The sequence below is a fragment of the Aegilops tauschii genome, chromosome 3, assembly GCF_002575655.3.
Source record: "Aegilops tauschii subsp. strangulata cultivar AL8/78 chromosome 3, Aet v6.0, whole genome shotgun sequence".
Lineage (NCBI taxonomy): Eukaryota > Viridiplantae > Streptophyta > Magnoliopsida > Poales > Poaceae > Aegilops > Aegilops tauschii.
Genome location: NC_053037.3, coordinates 14,797,147 through 14,819,705, shown reverse-complemented (window position 1 = coordinate 14,819,705; position 22,559 = coordinate 14,797,147). Strand labels below are relative to the sequence as shown.

At 44.1% G+C, this 22,559-nt stretch overlaps 1 protein-coding gene across 3 annotated transcripts; it reads left to right on the top strand.

The window, feature by feature from the left end:
* The first annotated feature begins 6,243 nt into the window (after positions 1–6,243).
* Positions 6,244–22,266, top strand: LOC120976358 (uncharacterized). 3 transcript variants are annotated; one of them, XR_006671597.2, is made up of 3 exons: positions 6,244–7,691; positions 19,577–19,657; positions 21,940–22,266. XR_006671597.2 is itself a non-coding variant. In XM_040403250.3 (2 exons), exon 1 carries the CDS (start codon positions 6,314–6,316, stop codon positions 7,685–7,687), a length of 1,374 nt encoding a protein of 457 aa, XP_040259184.1. In that variant the 5' UTR covers positions 6,244–6,313; the 3' UTR covers positions 7,688–7,709; positions 21,940–22,266. The 3 variants fall into 3 exon arrangements, 2 of the variants coding, with proteins under 2 accessions (XP_040259184.1, XP_040259183.1); XM_040403250.3 differs by lacking the exon at positions 19,577–19,657 and having other exon boundaries at positions 6,244–7,709; XM_040403249.3 differs by lacking the exon at positions 19,577–19,657 and having other exon boundaries at positions 6,246–7,691.
* The last annotated feature ends 293 nt before the right edge of the window (positions 22,267–22,559 follow it).

The window sequence follows — 22,559 nt, the reverse complement described above, 5'->3', positions numbered from 1 at the left end:
TTTGCCATTGTCGCCAGTCTTTCCTGCCACACGGCTCGTACCTATGTGTGGAATTTTCGCATGTGTTTCTATGTGAAACAAAGCGAATGTAAATTTGATGTACACACACCCGAAGACAAATACGTAGCAATATCTTTCAGATTGATGCAAACAAAAATAAACCTATAGTGGTGTTGGGAGACAGATGCTGGACAAGACAGTCCATTGCAGGAGATTGCTGGTGTGGCCTTTTTTTTAAAACATTTTCTTTTTGAGATGGGTGGCCTCATTCTTTGCTGCACAACAAGGTGAACCCTTGTCCCTAGAAAAAACAAGGTGAATAACTTCTTTGCTTGCCCTGTTCGGGCTATGTAAATAACTTCTCATTGCCTATCTATTCAAAGCTTTTGCATTTTCTTGAAAAACAATAAGGTGGGAAGAAAACTAGAACTGGGAATTTCTTTTCATACTTCTTTTTCTTAGTTATTAGCTGTCTTTTTCTTAGTTATAGCCTATCTATGGTTTTAGTACAGATGTGATCCTGGTTAGATTTATTCATCAAAAGAAAAAAAAAACAAGATGTTGATGTGTTATTGTGGATTGCTGGCCATCTGTGCACATTTGAAGAGAAAATTACATCTACAGTAATTGAACTTGACTCTAGGGTTCACCTTGGTCACTGTATTCACGAAATCGCAAGTTACGGTCACCGGGCTCGCTGAACCGAGTCACTATACGGTAACCCATACCGTTTCGGCTCGTATCACGTGCACGTGGACGAATTTGACGGAAAAAAAAACACTTGGACTTGCCAGCTGTACAGGACACGTCGAGGGTTTCTGCTCAGCCGATTCCCCTCTCGTTCCCCTCATCCGCCTGCTAAATCCCTAGCGCAATCTCTCATCCCCTCCCCTGTCGCTCGAATCCAACAACTGCATCCTCTGCTCCCCTTACCTCTCGCCAAATTGCGGCGACAAATTGGTTTCGGCCGCGATGTCCGGCGCGGGTAGCTCATTGGGGGCCGGTGCGGGTCGGCTCCCTTTGATCCAATGCCCTGATTGCAAGATTTGCCAGATTAGGCGGTTTGAGTCCACAAGTGAAAACCATCCTGGGTGGATCTTGTACAAGTGTATGAATCATAAGGTTAGTATAAGAACATTGACTGGATGTTGTTGTTAACTCTGCTTCCCTTTTCATTTGATTTTCAAATTTGTTCTTGATTTGATTTTGAGATATGTTCTTGATTTTGTCAAATAGGTAGGGAAGCAACCTTGCATGTTTTGGCACTGGGAAGCTAGTTACATTGAATATTTGAAGCTACATGGACATCTGAGAGGTGAATCTGTGGATAGTAAAGTAGTAGAGATGAAGAAAAAGAAGAACACGACAGAAGTGGATCCTGAAGATATGATGAAGATGCTGCTGCTGCTAAAATCACTTCCAGGAGATGTTGCAGACTTGGTTGCTGTAATGAAGATAGTAGTTGTACTACTATTTGCAATTCTCTTTGTGTTAGTGTTAGTTCTAGTTAGGATGTGAGTGCTGTCAATGTTGGCAATTGTTGCACTAAGTAAGAAGGAAACTTTTGTGTTGTTTGATGTGAGTGGTAATACAAACCTTTGTGCCAGTAATATTTGTGGAGACAATTTTGCTGTTGCAAATTAGAGAAGTGAAAAATGTTATTATATGGCATGAACTGATCAAACATTTTGCATTTGGTAACATTCATTTGACAGTTGAACACTGACAAGAAGGAAGAAGATTGAAATTTGAAAATTTGCATTTGATAACACATAACAGTACTGAACTGAACATGCATTTACCTGTTGAACAAATGAACAACATGAATTTGATAACACCATTTCTTTAGCATAACAGAAACCGGTCATTCATAGCTCCTTGATAACACACATAAGTATTTCAAAAGCATACAGTACTGAAATGTTCACAGTTTAGCATGTCTTAACATCTAGAAATTGTAAAATACTTCATCCATTACATTAAATGGTCATTCAGGACCTGAATTCATCAAACATGTTAACTTTCTTGTGCTTATTTGCTGCAGCAGCTGCTTTCTTCTGCAGTGCATCAATTTTCTTTGCTTCTGCTGCTGCTTTCTTCTCTTCTTCAGCCCTCTTCTTTGCCTTCAGTAGTTCTTGTTTTTTAGCCGCTGTTGCAAGCTTCTTGGCCTCAAGTTCTTGCTCTCTCTTTTTTCTTGCCTCTGCTTTCAAAGCTTCTTTTTTCTTGAGTTTTTTTGGCCTTTTCAGCTTGTTTCTTGGCAAGGGATTCACCTGCTTTTTGCAAAGCAGCAGCTTCCCTTTGTGCTAGGATTTCAGGACACCTCTTTTCATACAATATTTCATTGGCTTGCTGCTTGGCCTCCCTCATCACTTCAACTCTAGATGCAAGATTTCCTAATCTTGTTGCAGTGCTGCTGCCTACAGATGGCATTGCAGCTCTAGCTTCTTTGAGGAAAGAGCTTTTAGGCAATGGTCCTGGCATCTTTCTTTTTCTTTGTATAGGAGCCTGTAACAGTAGTGAAACATGATATATATTTCATAGCAAGATTATATTTATAACAAGGTTCAATTGATATACCTCATTTCTCATGATTTCCATCATTGAATGTGGATGAAGAGCTCCAATTGGAGGCATGTCATGTTCCTGTGTGACAACATGCTCCTCACTTGCCTGTGTCATTGATGGTCCAGGTGCTTGTTCTTGTGTTGTAGCCTACGCATTTGCAACAAGGTAAAATGGATGTTTCGAGCACTGAAATATTAGCCACAAGGTAAAATGGATGTATCGAGCACTGAAATATTTGCCACAAGGTAAAATGGATGTATCGAGCACTGAAATATTTGCCACAAGGTAAAATGGATGTATCGAGCACTGAAATATTAGCCACAAGGTAAAATGGATGTATCCAGCACTGAAATATTTGCCACAAGGTAAAATGGATGTATCGAGCACTGAAATATTAGCCACAAGGTAAAATGGATGTATTGAGCACTGAAATATTTGCCACAAGGTAAAATGGATGTATCGAGCACTGAAATATTTGCAAATGTTACCTGTGATAGAGTAGGTTCATGTTATTCTTCAAATGTTGCTCTTGGCCTCTTCCTCATTTGCTTCTGCATAGGTTTTGCTGCAGGTAGTCCTTGCTTGAAGGCAGAGCATCCTTTCTTATTATGTCCAGGATTGTTGCAATGGCTGCAATGAATAATTGTGCCATGTCTTGTAATCTTTTCCCCTCCTTTCTTTGCTATTACCTCCCCTGGTTGCATTCTCCTATTCTTGGCCTTTCTCCCTAGTTTCTTCTCATACAAAGGAGGCTTAATTACACAACCACCCATTTTCTGCCACTCCCTCTTGTCTTTGCAAGGCATAATAATGTGAGCATACACTTTGGAGAAATTGCAAAGATCATAACACTTGTGCACCATTTCATCAGGATCAATTAGTTCATCTCTATAGCAAGCTATGGAGTGGGGGCAGGGAATTCCAGTTAATTGCCACCTTCTGCATGTGCATGCCTTGGACTGCAGCTCCATAATGTAGTCCCTACCATGTGAAGAAACTTGGAAGATTCCCTCTCCAGCATTAGTAGGGTAACAACTATTAGACCATTCTATGTGCTTCAGAAGCCTTTTCTTGATCTTTGGGCAGATTTGACCATTAAATTTCTTAGCCTCTTGCTGCTTGTTATAATGTCTGCTTGAAAGTTGTGACTTGATTCTATCAATCATGCTGATGATTGGCAAGTCTCTAGCCTCCAAAATATATCTACAAGTATTTGAAAACATAACAATACTTAATTCAGTATGAAGAGAGAACACATAGCAAGTACATGAACAATTGAAGAACACGTAGCAAGCAAATGCACATATGAAAGTACCACTTACTTATTGAAAACCTCACAATTGTTGTTTAGTAAAATATCACATTTGGGCAAATCAGTCTGGAATGCCCTAACCCAAGTGTTAGGCCTCTTCTCTGCAAGCCAAGCATGAGGCTCACTATCAAGAAGTCTCATCTCTTCCATATATTCTTCATACTTATCAGTTGTGGTGCACCTAGCTATCCAGATGCTCTTTGTCATTTAACGTGGATCCATGTTTGTCCGCGAATGCGTCCATCCATTTGTTTTTCTCAAAATAAGAGGGACTTTGCGGGAGTCCAGATCTCTGCCACATACGTGTCCGGCAATAGGTCCCACTCAAAACCCCTCACGTGCATGTGTCCCTTTCCCGCGCGACCATTCCAGCCGTCCTTTTGGAAAGAGGCGTTGAATTCATGCCAGCCGGAGCACACACGACCACTTTGCAGCATGCCGGTCACTGAAGGAGGGCATTGGCCGAGAGTGTCGACTGTGACGTGTCGTCTTGCTCGCTCTCCGTGCCGCGTTAAATGTCGGGTCAGAGTAAAGTGACCAGATTAGGCAACATGACAGCTTCCTGCGGCATCGAGGCCGTCTTCCTATCCATTTGCATGCCAGATACTGAACAAGCGCGAAGATCGATAAACTCACTCCGGGCTCCTGCATTTTCGAACCACCGCTTGGCCTGACTGGCGCCCCTACATAAACACACGCGCACAACACAAACCGCACCACCTCTTCTCCTTCCTCCTCCGTCCCCAGACTCCCGCGCACCTCCACTTCTCTTTCTCCTTCTTCCATGACACCCACTGGCACAATGAAGATGACCGGCAGCACGCTGTGGAAGTGGCTCTCGTCGGCACAAAAGAATGAGATGGCGGGCCTCGCAAAAGCCTAGTAGGCCTAGTGTGCGCGACACATAGAAGTCAGTCTGCCTCTGAGCTCGCTCGAGGAGAGCTCGGAGGACGACGACCAAATGATAGAGGAGGTGCCCGATGACGAGTGCGCGCCCGCGACGTTTGCTGGCTTCAGCATGGAGCATGCACATGTGCACTACGAGACCGTTATGTGGAGGAGGAGCAGTCGGCGCAACCTGCGCCACTAGTCTCTGTGTTCCGAATGCTGCAGGAGGAGGAGCGGTACAACCTGCGCCTCCACGAGCAGCATCAGTTCACGAAGGGACAAATCGTCGTACGAGGATGTCATCTCGGCCAATGTTGAGGTTATCGCTTATCGTTAGCGTCTCGGTCAGCTGGGGATTAGAGATTAATTAGAAATCGGCCGATTAATCGATTTTATCGGTCAACTATTAATCGGACATTTTTTTGTTGCAAATCTCAGGTTCACAACACTAAAAAATGCTATATTCAACACCAAAACAATATTGGACAGAAGTGTTACCTTGATTCCTAGTCTTTGAATCATCGTATAATGACAAACAAAATAGAACAAGGGTACAAATTGCGAAACAAGGTCCACAAAGCACAAATAAACATAGTCCTAGTTCTATGAATAGGCCTGATTTATCGGTAGATTCCCGATAAATCGCTTCTCAGAGGAATAAATCGGCCCAAACGATAAACGGTGAAGATAAGGTAAAATCTTATCGGTCACCCCAAAAGTAGCGATAAATCGGAGGATAAATCGTTGAATCGGAAGATTTTTTTTAACAGTGATCTCGGCTATGGTCAAGGAGAATCCGCCCCTCCTGAATGAGCAGTGGGGGCTGTACCATTCCATGTGTTGCGCCCATGACATCTGCCGTGAGCGGTGGTGGCTGGGCGTCATGCGGGCAGGAGTGATGCCATATTCATGGAGATCGAGGCAGAGGCGGACGCTGAGGCGGCACAGGTTGAATAGTGCTCTTTTTGAAGTTATTTTCACAACCAATTTTTGTGTTTTTGTCACGGCCTTCTCGAATGTGCAAACACCACAAAAATTTGCAAGCACATAACCCATTCGAGCATCTTAGATGGCGAAAATAATAATTTTTTGAATTAATTTTCAGTTTTATTTAATTATATTGTTCATGGCACGAATCACCACACTCAGGTTGGGTTGATTGTACAGAGCCCCATTTTTCTCTACATGATCTGTTGAGGCTGTTTTTTTAGCCTAACCACTGTTATGGATTATGCCTGTTTTTCTATAGGAGAAGTGAGACTTGTTGAGGATGCTCTTGTACTACATCGTTTAGTGTTGTAGAGGCACCATAGTGACTGCGAGTCCCAGTGCTTATGAGCGTTAGTTTATTTTTGACAACATTGGTTTCAGTCTACCCGCAAAATAAAAGAAAAAAAAACATTGGTTTTTAGTCAGATAATGTCACGTTTATTTTAAGGGATAATGGCACGTTTTCTTGCATGTTGGGCCGTCAGAGCCCACACCATAGTCACTGCCCTCCCGTTCGCTGAAATGAAACCCTAATTCCAACCTGTGTGCGGGTGCGCCATGGTCTCGCCGCAGCAGCCGGCGGCGGCGAAGAAACCCACACCACTCCCCCCGACGACCATAAGCGCCCTCGACCTAGACACCCTGCGCGAGATCTTCCTCTGCCTCCCCTCTCTCCCGAGCCTCGTCCGCGCCGCCCTCAGCTGCCACACCTTCCTGGACGCCGTCCGTTCGTCGCCCGCTTTCCGCCGCCGGTTCCGTGCGCTCCACCCACCCCCGCTCCTAGGCCACTTCCTCACCACCCAAGACACCACCATCCGTACTTTCGTGCCTCTCCGCAGCCGCTCCGACCCGGACATCGCGGCGGCGGTACGCGGCGGCGATTTCTTCCTCACCCGCCTCCCGGTCCCCGAAGACGACGGCGCCGTGTCCATTCCTGCACCCGTCTCCGCCCCCGAAGACAGCGAGGGTGGCGTGTCCGTTCCTGTCCCCGCTCCCGCACCCGAAGACGACGACATGGATGCCATCTTCGGCTTCGAAGACGACGACGAGGATCCCGTCCCCGAGGATCCTGTCCCCGAGTGGTCGATCGATGACTGCCGTGACGGATTCGTTGTTCTCGACAACTGGAGCACTCAGCAGATCGCCGTCTACAACCCGCTCGCGCGGACACTGGATCTCTTCCCCCTGCCTCCCCGCCAGGAGCACTCCAAGGACTGCGAGCGCCAGTATTCTGATTACTACATCCTCGCCGAAAAAGAAGAAGACTCCTTGCCGTACCGCGTCGTGTGCGTCTGGCACAGCGAACATGGGGCGCGCGCCATGGTCTTATCATCGGACACCAGCAACTGGCAGATTTTCCCATGGGCGGACATCGACGGGTTCTGGCCTGGCAATGGTAAGATGGTTAATGGCTGCATCTATTGGACCAATGGGATGACGGATGCGCGCGTGCTTAACACTGCTACAATGCAATTCTCTCGGATGGATAAGCCGCCGCGCATGAGAGGGCATGAGGTATTGACGGCTGGTGAGACCAAGGATGGAAGACTCTGTGTGGTCTGCGCACCTTTGGGGCCACTGACATTTGAATCCGTGCTTGCCGTTTGGATCCGGAGAGCCGATGATGATGGCGTCGAGAGGTGGATGTTGGACAAGTCACTCCCGTTGCAGGAGATAGCTGGAATCGTTCGATGTGGATTCAGGCAGGATAATGTTCAATTTCAAGTGAGTGTTAGGGCGATTATTGGTGGCTTTGTGTACTTCTCTGCTTATTGTGGGGTGTTGCCCCATGATCATTCGGATCTCTGGCTCCTATCCTTCTGCGTGGAAACGGCGGCGCTGAACAAGCTTGGTCGCATCTTTCGTGGTGTTTCCTATCCCTACATCATGGCGTGGCCTCGTTCTTTGGTTGGTACACAACAAGGTGACTAAGCCGGTAAGCCCTCGGATCAAGGTTGGTTGACTAAGATCACGTTTAATTACGTACTAAGCTTTATTTATCATTAAGTTATGAACTGTTGCCTTGCCATGGTAGTTTTTTTAGATGAATAGGGAGGCTTCTCCCCGGCTTCATTACCAGAATGAAACCAACATAGTCGTATACAAATCAGCTCACTGAGAGGAGCAGTTCAACAAATGAAGATTGAAAGAAAACAATAGAGTTCTATGATAGTTTGGCACGCAGGCCGGAAAGTGGGGCAACACACAACGGCCGCATCACATCATGACCACTTCGCCAGCCTTCCGAAACTTCAACGACGGCGCCATAGTAGCTCATGGAGACCAGCATGCAGAAATGGTTGACACCAGGCTATTTGTTGCACTCTTGTTCCCTGGGCCTCGCTTCTTGATTGGAGATTTGAAGTTGTCACTCTCACCCGAGATCCTAAACTTACTCCAGTGGTCAGAGACGACCCACTTTGTGATCTCCCTTGACATTAGCCACTCAAGATCCTCAATGGCTACTGAGTGAAGTTTGTGAGGGAGCTCAAGAAGTCCTCCAACCTCGTTCTGCTTTTCTTTGGAGATAGGACCGCCCAGAATTTGATAGTTTTGAGTATTAGTCTCCACACATGAGTAACAGATATTGAAACAATGTTAAAAATAATAGAGTTCCTATATTTCCACGTACACCAGAGGATAGCTGAACTAATGGTATCCAAAGTAGAATTCTTCTTATTAGAAATAAAATACCTAGCCACGGATTCAAAATTAGTCCCGATAGGGGTATTGAACAAATCACTGATAAAAGACCAGATACTTGTAACCACTACACAATCAAAGAACAAGTGAGAGATTGTTTTCACTCCTGCATAGAAAACATAGTCAAGGGGCTTGATAATGTGCCTTTTCCTTGAATTGTCTATGGTCATCAACTTATTATGAGAAAGCAACCAGAGAAAAACATGAATGGGGCGCGCGCGGGGGGGGGGGGGGGGGGTGTACATTAAGGTTCCACACATCAGGAACAAACACTGGATGCACTCCTCTAAAGTTAATCACATGGTACAATGAGCTGAAAGAGTATACCCCTTTGTTTTCTAATTGCCATACAAGGGAGTCAGGGTCATCATTAAAAACTATGTTGCTAGCAATTTCTACCAGCTGATACCACTGCTCCATGTGCTTAATTCTAAAATTGCTCCTAAAGGAAAGCTTGAGGGTTGTACCATCCCATGCTTCACAGATGCACTTTTCTGTTCATTGCAAATTGCATAAATAGGTCAGAATTGCATAGCTAGTGGGGAAGTACCACTACCAGGTGTCTTCCCAAAACCTGATATTATCCCCTTTCCCCGCTTTTCATCTGTGTCCAAACTTGAGGGCCTCAATGATGGATCTGACCCCTTTCCAAAATGTGGAAGTGTTTAGATTAGAGTTATGGACTAATAAGTTGGGCTTACCAGACATGTACTTTTGATCTACTATTTATCTCCAAGGTTTCCCTTTCCCCTCATACTATCTTTTGATCTAAGACCCTAGTAGGCAAAGGTTCACATCCTGAAGGTTTGGTATCCCTAGGCCACCAAACTTTTTTTTTCACGCACACAAGCCTCTAGTTTGCTAAATGTAGCTTCCTATGGCCCTCAAAATTATTCCACAAACAGTTGGCCATTTGAGAATTGATCAAGTCAATTGCCCATTTTTTAAATTTGAAGAAGGAGAGCAAGTAGACAGGGATGCTAGCCAGACAGACTTGTATGAGAACAAGTCTGCCTTTGTAAGAGAGTAACTTCCCTCTCCACCCAACAATCTTTTCATTATCTTATCAATAAGAGGCTGAATGTCCTCCCTCCTTAGTTTGTCATGGTGGAGGGGAATTTGTAGGTATTTAATTGGGAAAGCACCCCTAGTGCATCCCAGCACATCTAAAAAACCCTTGAATTCTCCATTATCTATATTAATGGGGATCAACTCACTCTTACTACAGTTGATTCTCATCCCAGATACTTGTTCAAAACAATTTAAAACTATCTTCAGATTCGTAGCATGATTAATATCTTTATCTAGGAAGAAAATGGTATCATCAGCATACTAGAGGCAGATGATGCCTCCAGGGCAGACCTCAGGCGAGAGCCCTTCAATCAATTGGTGGTCTGCAACTTTAATCAACATCTTAGTAAGAACATCAATTACAAGATTAAAAAGGAGAGAGGACAGAGGGTCCCCTTGTCTAAGTCCTTTGCCAGTTATAAAGAAGTTGCTTTAAATGTTGTTAAGTTTGACCCCTATAGACCCCCATGGGTGATTTGATGGATCCAGTGGAGCCATCCCCCCTCCCCAAACCTCTAACCCTGAGAAACAGAGGGTCCCCTTGTCTAAGTAATTCAGGATTGACCTTATCAAAGGTTTTTTTATAATCTAGCTTAAGGACCAACCATTGTCTCTTGCTAGAATGAATAAAATGTAGCACTTCATGAGCAGTAACCACACTCTCTAATATATATATATATATATATATATATATATATATATATATATATATATATATGGGACACCTAGGTGCCTGGGCACCTCGCTTAAAAACCATTGGATGACACTAAGATCTGTGCGCGTGTAATTAGTATTAGCATTGATGGGTAAATCTTATTAGGAAAGAATTATTGCTTGATATGGACACTTAATACCTTCCCAGATTAGATAGGATAGAGAAAATCAGTAATAAGTAGCCCATATTTTAAGTCCATGCATGTCTCATCGCACGTGCATCCTTTTGCATATAACGGAGGTCATACGTTGAATAAATCACTAGGTATATACGTACATAACCCAAAATATCTTGGGTATGTTTTGTATTCGAAATATGTTGGTTATATATTAGATACCCATATGTCACGTAGCCGGATATATACATAGCCATGTTTTACTTTAGATATATGTCACGTAGACTGGGTATGTACAATATTTTCCAAGATGTTTTTTACACAACCGGGTATATAAGTGTGCAGATACATTGGGTATTTCCACTTGAGGTATATACGTCGACCGGGTATTACAATATTTTCTTCAGTAGGTATTGGATAGTTAGGAAACAAAAATAAAATGCAATTAGTCAAATAACAAATTCTTGGGTATATACATACCCGCGTATGTACATACTTTTGTTAGTAAGTATAAGATACCCATTTTAGATAATTGGGAAACAAATAAATGTAATAGTTTAAAAATAAATTATTGAATATATACATACCTATGTATGTCCATAATTTCATTGGTAGGTATTAGATACCTGTATTAGATAGTTGGGGAACAAACATACGCGTATTAGATACCTGTATCAATTCTAACAAAATCAATATTATGACGTTTTATTGTATGGCAAGTCTTGCATGCCTAATAATTAGAAAAAAACAAATAAAACATAAGCAGGGAAAGTCTTGCATGAAGAATAGTTAGGAAACAAATTAAATATAGGACGGTTTCCAAAACAATCAAGGTGCCCAGGCACCTAGGTGCCCCAAACAATTTACCTATATATATATGTACATTTAAGAAAGTCAGATTGATTACTAGCTATGAATCTTTGAAGAACTTTGGCCAATCTGTTAGTGAGTACCTTAGTAAAAAAATCTTAAAGCTACAATTTAGTAAGCAAATTGGTCTGAATTTCTTCATAGAAGAGGCATGAGCTTCTTTTGGAATCAAGGTCAACATGACAAAATTTAACCTAAAAATGTCAAAATCACAATTATGGAACTCTGTAAACATAGCTATAAGGTACTTCTTGACCAAGCCTCAGAAATGCTGATAGAAGAAAAAAGGTATTCCATCAGGGCCTGGGGCTTCAATAGAATAAGAGTCGAAGACTGCCTTTTTAATCTCATCTTCTGAGAAAGGAGCCTCTAACAGCTCATTTTCTTTAGGCTTGACCTTTTCATCTTCAGAGAAGAAGCCAAAATTTAACTGAAATCCTTTCCTCTCCTCTAATTTGAAAAGGTCCTTATAGAAATTGCTAGCTATCTATAACATTTTGTGCCAGTGATAGGGCCATTAGGGCCATCCAGGGAATGGATAAAAAATTTCCTCCTCTGGTTGGCTACTACATGGAAGTAAGCAATATTTCTATCACCCTCTTTAACATCCCTGTCCGTAGACCTTTTCTTGGCGTTGAATTTATCTTGAAGCCAAGTTGTCTACAGTTCAGGATGAATGAATCTGAATCTGGAGAATTCAGCTTGAGAGAGGTTCACAGTCTCTGCCTTAATGTCTAATTTATCATATTCATCCAAAATGATTTTTTATATCTCCAAAGTTTGGCTTCTTCATTGGAGCTCCAGCCTTCAATGATTTTCATGAGCTTCCTAATGTTTCTTGTCAAATTATCATCCAATCTATCTGGTTATTACTTTATGTGTTGGTTCGTATTTCACTATTTAAGTTTAAGTAGAAGTCATTTCTTCCTCATTAGCTTCATTTTGATTATAATTTGCATCTTGTGATGAATGAAGTGAACTTGAGCTCTCTAGTGCTTCTATTTCTCTTCAAACGCATTTACTAGTATTCGACGAGACTCTAAAAGACCAGAAAGACAAGTGATATGAACTGGTTTTGTATCCACCCACTTTCCTTTGTTATCTTCAACTCTTTCTCTTTTGGTCGAGGAAGGCATTCCCAGTATAAATGATGATTCTTGCTATAAAAGAGGACGCAGAGGTGGGTCCATTCCAAATTCTGTCTGCCAGGTCAGAGAAACCTTTTGTTAGTAGCCACCATTTTTCCATCTTATAACTGCTACTCTTAGGAGTTTGGTTCACTCGAGAGTCCGCAATAATGGGGGCATGGTCACTGCCACACCTAGGTATTGCTCTACAAACTGCTAGTGGATTTTTTATCGAGTTCAGTATTAGAAAATAACTCATCAATAGTGGACATAATCAGGTCAACCTGATTGCTTGCCCAATTGGATTTTCTACTACAGAGTTTGATGTCTAGTAGGCTCCAGATCTCAATCCAAGCATTGAAGTTATCACTCCACTTATGATTGATAGCTCCATTACTTTTCTATTTAACACACCTAACAAGATTGAAGTCCCCCTATTATAGTAGGCAACTGGGTTTCAATGAACAAGGAATGCAGTTCAGAGATAAAAGCCTCTTTCCCATGTTCATAGGGTGACCATATGCAGTAGTGACTCTAAAAGGAACATCACTACTTAGTTTCCGCACAACTAACTGAAAAATCTAGACATGACCAGGAGACTACATCAAAGGCATCCCCATCCACTCATCAGGATGCCACCAGCGAAGCCTTTAGATGGAAGGTGGTGCCATGAAAAGTTTCTACTAGCAACTAGATATTTCACGTAAGAGTCAGAGAGCTCTACCCTTTTTGTCTCCTAAAAACCTAAAACAGAAGCATGTTTTTTGTTGATAGTATCAATTATCAAGGATTTCCTACCCGGGGCAGCAATCCCTTTAACATTCCAGAACACGACATTCATGATAACAACTTAGTCTTAGGGTGCTTGCCCAGTTTGTTTTTACAAACCAAATACTACAACTCCTATTAGAATTAATACCCGAGCTACTATCATCTACTTCATTGGCATAATGACTATTAGCAGTTCTTGTGGGTGTTGTGAAATATGCATAAGAACCAACCGTTCTATCAGAAGTCAAAGATTTAGAGGCAATAATGCCCTCATGGTTTGCAACATTATAATTGTAGCCATCTGTACATCCACACCAATTTTGGATGTTGTAGAAATAAAGGAAGGGTTGTTAAAAAGGAAAAAAATGCATGGGATTCTTACCAGGATCTTTCTGGACCTCCATGTTCTGAACATCTTTGAATTGTTGGGCTTTTTGAAGAATAGTCCTGGTGTCTCCAGCATTCTTGGCACTCATCCAAGGAGCTTGTATTGGGCCCCAACTCTTTGCTTTGTCAGTAGTTTTGGTTGAAAGAGTTGGGAATTCAACCTCATACTTCCCTTGTGACATTTTAGCATTTTCTCCCCTAATGTCTTGAGGCAATTCATCCTGCTGCCCCCCTAAGGTTCATCCCAATCCTCCTCATAATTTAGCTCATCATCGTCCAAGGATTCCATTTCCCCCAATCACCCACAACCATCAGGTATCTCACCATCGTTGCCTAGGAGGAGGTACAGTGCCCTTGCTCTGTTATTCCGCAGACTTTCTAGAACCTGAGACTTGAGAAGTGAAGTTGGGGTAGGGGGCTCTATGTCATTCTGGCAAAGGCTGTGAGAGGAATTCCTTGATGTAGCACTTGTGACAGAGCCAGTTTCTGAGCTATTTTTGAAACTTTTGTGAGATCCAACCTCCTCGGCAGATAGATCATCTCCTTTCTCAGTTTCCATAGAGACTTGGGTGCTAGCAGTTGGAGGGTCTTGGACAGCCACATTATCATCAACATTTGGTGGCTCTACTTCAATTAACATATTATATAGCTTCCCATTGATCCCAAACACACTCTCTCCAGGAATCTTGTTATAATCCTTCCAGGAAATCTTGACTCTAACTGTCTCATAGAAGCTTTAGAAATTCTGCCGCCAGTACACATCAATTAGCACCCCAAAGGTGAAAGTGATTTGATCCAGGAGAGACCACTCACACCACTTTGGGTTAAGCTTCCTGAGCTTGAGCCACACCCACTTGAAGCTCATCCTCTGCAGCTACATTACCTAACCAGACCTCAAATTTGATAATGGTATTCTCTTTTGTCCAACCAAAACATGGGTATCCAACTACTTGTTCAACATTTATCTCGGGAGGGAATTTGACCAGGAAAGTCCATTCTCTAGGGTGTTGATGGGCCATGTGAGTTGGTCTTTTAGATGCCTACAAATTCTTTAGAAACTCTTGTTTGGTGATCTCACCAGCCTCCACAAAGACAATTCCGACTTTCTTCAAACAGCCGATATGTTGTGCATTCACATCTCGGGCATCCAGATGATAGAAACCTAAACCTCATGCAGCACTCCCTACAAATCTTGCTGAAGAGTGAGGTTTCTTACTCATAGGACAGTAATCAACCTTGTGGGTGACCATTTTGCAGATAAAGCAACATTTGGGCTTATCACACTTATCTTTGTGATGCCCTGACTCCCCACAATTGAAGCACGTCACAGCAGCATACGCCATCAACCCTGGATTTGCTTGGAGATTCTTCTGACGTGCTTCTTGCTTCTTTTTTGCTGACCTTTCGACTGATTTCCACTCCGCCCCCCGGTTACCTGGTTGCTTGCGAAGTGCCCTTGCATCTGTGGGGTAGGACCATACCACTACTCTTGAGCTCCTCCCCATTGTTGCTGAGGGAAGGGGCCGGGAAATTGGCAAGGAAAAACCCATGGAAGCGGAGGGCCTTGGAAACCATACCCAAAGAATGATTGCGGCGGCGGCCCCATACCTTGATGCATCTGCTGTTGCTCTTGCTATCAACCACTAGAGTTCTCGCCCTCCCTCCTTTGTTCCTTCCATGACCACTGCCCCGGCCTCCATCCGCCATCTTCTCCTGGTCGCTGGTGGCGACGACGGATTTGTTGGGGGTGTGTAGGAAGGGGGAACCCTAGGTTGATCACACACTAGGCACTTTTTTAAATCCCGGTCACAACTAACTTTACAAAGCTTCTGCCTCGTCACCATGGTCGCCCGACAAGAGAGGGGCGACATGGCGTCAACGTCAACAACTTTCTTAGTTTGAATCTTGGCGGGCTTGTTCCTCTGCAGAAACCTAAACCCTCCAGACGACTCCATGACCAGCAGGGTGTCGTTGCTATGTCCATTAAGATGCGCCAATTGCTGGAATTTTTCAGTAGATTCTGGGTTCCCCTCCATCCTCGCGAGGGTGGAACTGAGATCAATCACGGAAGGGAAGAGGAGATGTCTATCGCCAAAGCACGGGTCTCTAGCGGCTGCAGTCTCCAGAACGATTCCCATTTCACTCTTCTGCTCCGCCTCAGTGATTCTCGTGGCACTAGTGCCCAGGCAAGCACCTTTGCATTATATTTGCCCGAGGCCATCAATGTTGTTTCCATCTCTGATGCCTCAACCAAAATCTGAGTCTCCAATTTCTGCACTGAGCCTAAACCTCTACTTTGCAGTCTCATGGTGACCATCATCCTCCGAATTTGATCCTCGATCAGCTCCTCCTCTATGATTCAATCCGGATTTCGCAGCTCCGTGCTCACATTCTGGTGGCGATGGTAGGTGGAGTAGCCTAGAATCATGCGTATTGAGATCATTGGGGGTACTCCCCCAATCACTCTCTGCTGAATATATGTCGTCAACAGATGCACATGATAGAAATTATGTCCGGTGCCGCTGTCTCCATTCTCCATCGGCCTGCTAATCATCTGATGCTTTTGAAGCGTAACCCATTCCCTATCCTGATAGTGCGGACGTGGAGATATTGGGATTTGCCTCATCGCAATTTCCGTCCCCTTATGCCTCGTCAATCTCTGGTCAGGACTAGCAAATTGACCCCTGTCTTCAACATCGAGCACCTCCGTATGGGATTCACTAGCAATCACAAGCAAACTTAACCCAAAACTCAATCTGTTGCTAGTGTCGGCGACAGAAACGACCATGGATCCACCTCTTCTGGCTCTAACGGGACCCTGGTGGGCATCAGCCCTGTGAGACACTCCCATCTCACGCTGTGCTGCATGACCCCTGACTTTGCTTCCTGCTTAGCCCAATCGACGAAGGCAATTGGCGGAGCAGTTGGATGTGGCATCCTGGGCTTCTCCTCTCTAGTCCCCTCGAAGTAAATCCGGTGAGCAAGGTTCAGCAGCTCCTGGTTCGCTTGGTGTTGCATACGAGGACATTCCTTAATCGCTTGGATCTCGTGATTGGATCTGTAGTCTCCTCCATCGCCTGCTCTTCTTCTTTCCATTCCCTAACGCACCGAGTCCATGAGAACGCACCGTCGCAGATGCTCATCGCTCGTTCTCTCCAACACTGTGGCCTCGTGGCCTCCAGTGTCACCGGCGCATTGATCCAATTCGTCATAGCATCTCCGGGACATCCTGGAACAGAATCGGGAGCGGCATCCGGGGCACCTCTGCACCAGGCAACGCATGCAGGGGAGGCGGTGAGCATGTGTATCCAGCCGGGCGAGGCATGAGAGTGGCTAGGTAGTGCGGCAGTGGGTGCATCGGCGTCAGCTGCGAGCGAGGTGGGTGGGGGAGGGCCGCAGGAGTGGGCATTGTGATCCAATTTAGTCATCTAAAAAAAGAATAAATCAACATGGCGAGGTTCTGTTGAGAATTGTCAATCATACTCCTATCTTTGAACATACTAGCAACCATACTCCTACTTTATGCATATTTTAAATGCCTATAGGATATTTTAAAGTTCTCTTCAAGAAAGAGGAATAATTTGCCAAAGATTCCCTCAAAGAATAGCTACAATTATCATATGAGAATGTAACAACTTTTATATATATCCAAATAGCTTGAGATATCTTGTGGGCAATCAGTAAGATTTCTACATTGTCAAATGGGAACTAATTAACTTATTTCTCATTTTACTTTTGTTAGGGCATCCCCAACGCTGACCCTCAAACCACCCGCATATGTTCGTACCGTGCTGTCCGGATGTGTTGTGCGATCCAAAGCGGGCCTATATCGATATGTAGGGCGGTCTGGACGCACTTTCTCCCGCAAACCAGAGACAAACATGGGGTGGCGGGGGGGGGGGGGGGGGGGGTTGCGAACTTCCGGACCACCCTGGCCCACCCAAACCCCTCACCTTTCCTCCCGCACTTTCCATCCTATGCGCCAAGCCGCTTGTCGCACCGCATTCATGCTGGCCCAGAGCATGCAATTGCTGGCATTGATGCCCGTGATTTGATGGGACGAGCAGACGACATAGACGTGCTTGACCTCTTGGGCGTCGCCGCTTCAGTGTAGATACCGCGTTCGAAGAAACCAACTCTGGCCACTGCGTCGCACTAAAGCGGACTGACCGCCCCTGTGGCTGGGCTGGATGCGGCTATTAAGCCATGCACCTACATCACATAGATCTGCATCCCCCTCCTTAAGAACCGCACCATCCTTCTCCCCCTCATTGTCACCTCATGAAGCCCTTCCTCCTCTTCGAGCCCAGCGGCGATGCAGATGTCCTGGTTCTCCATGCTGGTAGTCGGTGCCAGTGGAAGTTCCTCTTTAGGCGGATCATGGCGCCATCGCCCTCGCTCAATGGGACCATCTGCATCCATGGCGTCGGGCTCCTCCCGCAAGGAGGATATAGTCATCTCTGACGACGAGGAGGACCAGCCATAGCAACGACCCCATCTCCTCTCAGAGGCGGCTCTGACGGACGAAGAATACGCTCGTTAGATGGAGATCATGACAGAGCATTCGCTCTGTCAAATGGGCCCGGCGCACGTGAAGGAGGAGCCACCATCCCCGCCGTGCGTCCGCGTTAAGCGGAGCCGGCATCCCCACCCTGGCAGGGGAAGGACGAGCCGACGGGGATGGTGCGCAATCATGGCCTCCACATCAGCGGCTGCATGAAGCAGGAGCCAGTGTGGCCTCAGTGCATTCACGCGTGAAGGACGAGTCGGCGTCGCCCCTGCCGCACAGCCGCTACGCGCACATCGACGGGCCATCCTCGCTACCATGACGCCACTGCCACCTGATATATGAAGACCTGCCACCCACCATCGCCAAGGCACGTGGCCGCATCCTCCACTACCTCAGAGGAGGTGGTTACGGCGGTGCCTCCGGCTCTCGGGCAATGGTATCTGAGGTGGAACGTGTGGCATGACAGTAGGCGAGGTACGACCAGCGCAATGCCGGTCGCCGCTTGGCGTTTGCCACCACGGAGACAGCTGCCAGCCGCCGCCGCCTCGACGGCGAGCTCGCCAAGATCGGCGAGGAGTGATCGCTTAGCGACTGCTATGCCAATGCTGGCAGGGGAAGGGGCGCCGTCAAGGCGCCTTCGGCAGTGGCCAAGGCGGCCCTTAGCACTGCACAACAGGAGGCTGAGCGGCTCTTCCACGAGCGTCAAGCAGCCACCGGACAAGGCTGCCGCGGCCCTCTAGCATCCTTGCGCCGCTGGAGGGACGAGGACGATGGCGGCAACGATGACGATGGCGGCGACGATGACGATGGCATGGATGGCGACAACAGTGCGACTGGACAGGGCGACCACGCTTACGAGGAGGTCCTCCGTTATAGTGTTTAGTTTTTTTTATAGTTTTTAGTAAAACGGTCAAAATATCGTCTGTTTAAGTAAATTGTATCCGAACTTTTTTGAAATCCTCCCGGTTTGAACAAATTTTGTCTATTTGTACCAATAGTTGTTGAAATGTATGCGGTTATGATTGGATGGAGGCCTCCTGCATTGGACCCCCTGTCCGCGTACGAATGTGCGAGGAAATTTGCCAGTCACTATTGGAGATGGCCTTAGCAAGGTTACATAAGTTCTGTTGTTCATCATGTTCATACATAAAATATGAGACATGAAATACCTGGCTGTCCTATGTAGAAAATGGTATGTAGTGTAACCTTTTTGCAGGTGCACGTCATTTGTTTTAATAGAAAGGTTCGTAGTGTGATTGTTAAGAGGCATATTGGTCCTAGCAATATCTATCACTAATGTTCTTTGTACTAGTAGACAATTGCACTAGATGAGATTAGTTTGATTTTTCTTGGCGTTACTTCTCATGTTTGTGTGCCTTGTTAGGAAAACATCTTTGTGATGCAACTAGGCTATTGGGAGTATATGTTATCTTTATACTTTTCTTGATTGCATCGTTTCACAAATATATCTAGAAATTAGGAAAGTCGGTCAGTTATTTCTTCAACATCTTAGAAGTTACAATCTCATCTCCTGCTACATTCTTCTTTTTAGATAAAACAACCTCCACATACATTCCTTTTGGTAAGGTAACAATTTGGTGAGGCTCAGAATGTATCATAAATAGATTTTGAGGTATATCACCTATACTTTTCTTAGCTAAATTTGGTACTACTATCTTGTAAACTCTGGGAGTAAAATCATTGCTACTGAATTCAGTGTTCTACAAGTGAAGATGTAGCTACCCTCCCACACAAGTATCTGCAGCTATATTTTTCTTTTATGGCCTTGTTATATATCTTGATATGATAGCCTTAGCAACCTAGAGCGATTCCAGATTTAGCAGGCAATGTGAGAAACTAGGTGCCCCAGGTCCTGATGGCTTGTCTTTTCTTTTCGATCAAACTTTCTGGGATCTTATTAAGCACGACTTTATGTGGATGGTTAGAGATTTTGAGGCCGATAATCTAGATATTCATCGACTGAACTTTGCTATTATTACATTAATCCCTAAAGAGCCAAAATCCAAGGAAATGAAACAAATTCGCCCCATTAGCCTTAACAATTGTGCTATTAAGATTCTTACAAAAGCTGCTACCACTAGGGTTTCCTCTATTTGTGACAAACTTATTTCCTACAATCAAATTGCTTTCGTCAAAGGGAGATTCATTTTGGAGAGTATTGTTATGGCTCATGAGGTCGTCCATGAAATTCATAGATCTGGTGTAAGTGGGTTGGTCCTAAAGTTAGACTATGAAAAAGCCTATGACAGGGTGAGCTGGAGTTTCCTTGTGGAAATGCTCACTTCTACAGGTTTTGGCAGTAAATGCATATGTTGTGCTTGTAGCACCTTAACTCAGAGTTCCTTTTGTGTTAAAATCAATGATACTATTGGGCCTTTTCAACTTAGTTGCTGATGTATTTACTAAGATGTTATCAAGGTTGTAAACCACAACTTGATCTCTGGTCTTCTTCCACATGTCATTCCAGGAGGTGTAGTTAGTATGCAATATGCAGATGATACTTGACTTTTCTTAGAGGCCTCTATTGATAAGGCTAGGAATTTGAAATGGATTCTTTCTTGTTTTGATAACTTATCTGGGATCAATATTAATTTCCAAAAGAGTGATCTTCTTATTATTAATGTTGAGGATGAGTTGGCAAATTGTTTTGCCCAGGGTTTTGGTTGTTAGATTGGTTCTTTCCTTTTCAAGTATTTAGGTGTCCCCCTTCACTATAAAAAGTTGAGGAGCGAGGACATTCAACCTATAGTTGATAGGATTATAAAAAACATTCCTGGCTGGTTGGGTAGGAATCTATACTATAGAAGCAAGGTTATTTTACGCACCACTTGTATTGCTAGCATTCCTTCATATTTGATGTCTACCATGAAATTTCCAAAGTGGGCAATTGATGCTATCACTTCTCAAATGGCACATTTTCCTAGGGCAATATAGGTGATGAGCACAAATACCATCTTGGTAATTGGGGTCTTATCTCTAGAAAGAAAGATTTTGGAGGTATGGGGGTCCCCAATCTTAGGGAATATAACTTGGCTATGTTAGCCTCTTGGAGTAAAAGGTTTTTGGATGATAGATCTATAGATTGGAAGGAACTTTTGAGCTTCAAATATAACACTGACAAGCCTAACATTCTTTGGGAAAAACCTGAAAATGGATCTCCGTTTTGGAAAATCATTTCCTGGGCTTTTGCTGCCGCAAAACCATTTTATGGATGGAAAGTAGGAAATGGTAGTGCATTTCTTTTTGCCATGACTTATGGCTGGGGGATTGTTCTCTCAAAACCCAATACTGGGATTTATTTTCTATATGTCAACAACAAGATGTTTCGGTTGCTCAGGTTTGGGATGGCTCCATTTTGAAATTGACCTTGAGAAGATGTATTGACACCTCCCATATGACCAAATGGTTTGATCTTTTGAATACTTTAAAAGCTGTGATGCTTACTAATCATAGTGATTCTCCCGTGTGGATGCTTGAAACTTCTAGGATATATTATTTTAGATCTTATTATAATCTAGTTAACTTTGGTGGGATTCCATCTGATTTGAAAGATTGCATCTAGAAAATTAATGTTCCTCCAAACCTACATGTGTTCCTTTGGCTTATTGTCAATAATAAGAGCCTTACACGAGATAATTTGGCCATACGTAGACATGTAGATGATCTGACTTTTGTCTTTTGTAATGATACATAAACCATTCAACACTTGTTTTTCGATTGCATTGTTGCTAAGAACACTTGGATTATCATAGCTGAGATAGTAGCTCTCCATGTACCATGTACCTTTCCTGAGCTTGCTTTCTTTTGGAAGCAGTGAAAAAATGCTAAAGTGATTAATATTTTCTCCACCGCCACCTTGTGGGCTTATGGCTTTTGTGAAATGACTTTGTCCAGGGGCGAAGATGGTGAATTGTGAAGTGCGTCCTCGCCGTAGTGGGGGCTCTGGTTCGTTCATGGAAGGTGATATGCGTCGGTACTCAAGCAATGTTACTCCTCAAGTGTCTTCAGCTACTTGACTGTCTCCTTAGGATAGCTTGGTATTGATTAGGTTCTTTGTATCATTCAGAACACTATTGCGGCTAAGTGATTGCTTGTAATAAATTTTTGCTGCAGCTAATTTCTGGTTGTGTTTGAGAGCTGCTTAACATTTTATGTGGTTGGACTGTTGTGCCTTGGCTTTTTCAATAAAAAGTTTGGACGGGGGGAAACCTCTTTGATTTTTTTGCTGATTTAGCAGCCAAAAGAAAGTAAAAGTCAATGTCATGCTAGTATTTTTTTATCGTTTTGCAAAACCATCTTATCCAACATGGGCTGATCGAATTGATATCTTCTTTTTACAACAAACTAGCTTATCAAGTTAAACACACAAAATTCTCATTTGTGTTCTTGAATTGAAGTGGTGTCTGCTCATTAAGCTCCGTCATTGGACTCCTCAAGGCAAAGGTGCATAATAAGAAACATTGGTGCCTTTTGTACTGGCGAAATTGCTTATTGAAACTAGGGATCTTGATTAG

What these genes read in the sequence shown, in the direction of transcription:
- LOC120976358 (XM_040403250.3), top strand. Translation starts at nt 6,314, where the DNA reads ATGGTCTCGCCGCAGCAGCCGGCGGCGGCGAAGAAACCCACACCACTC.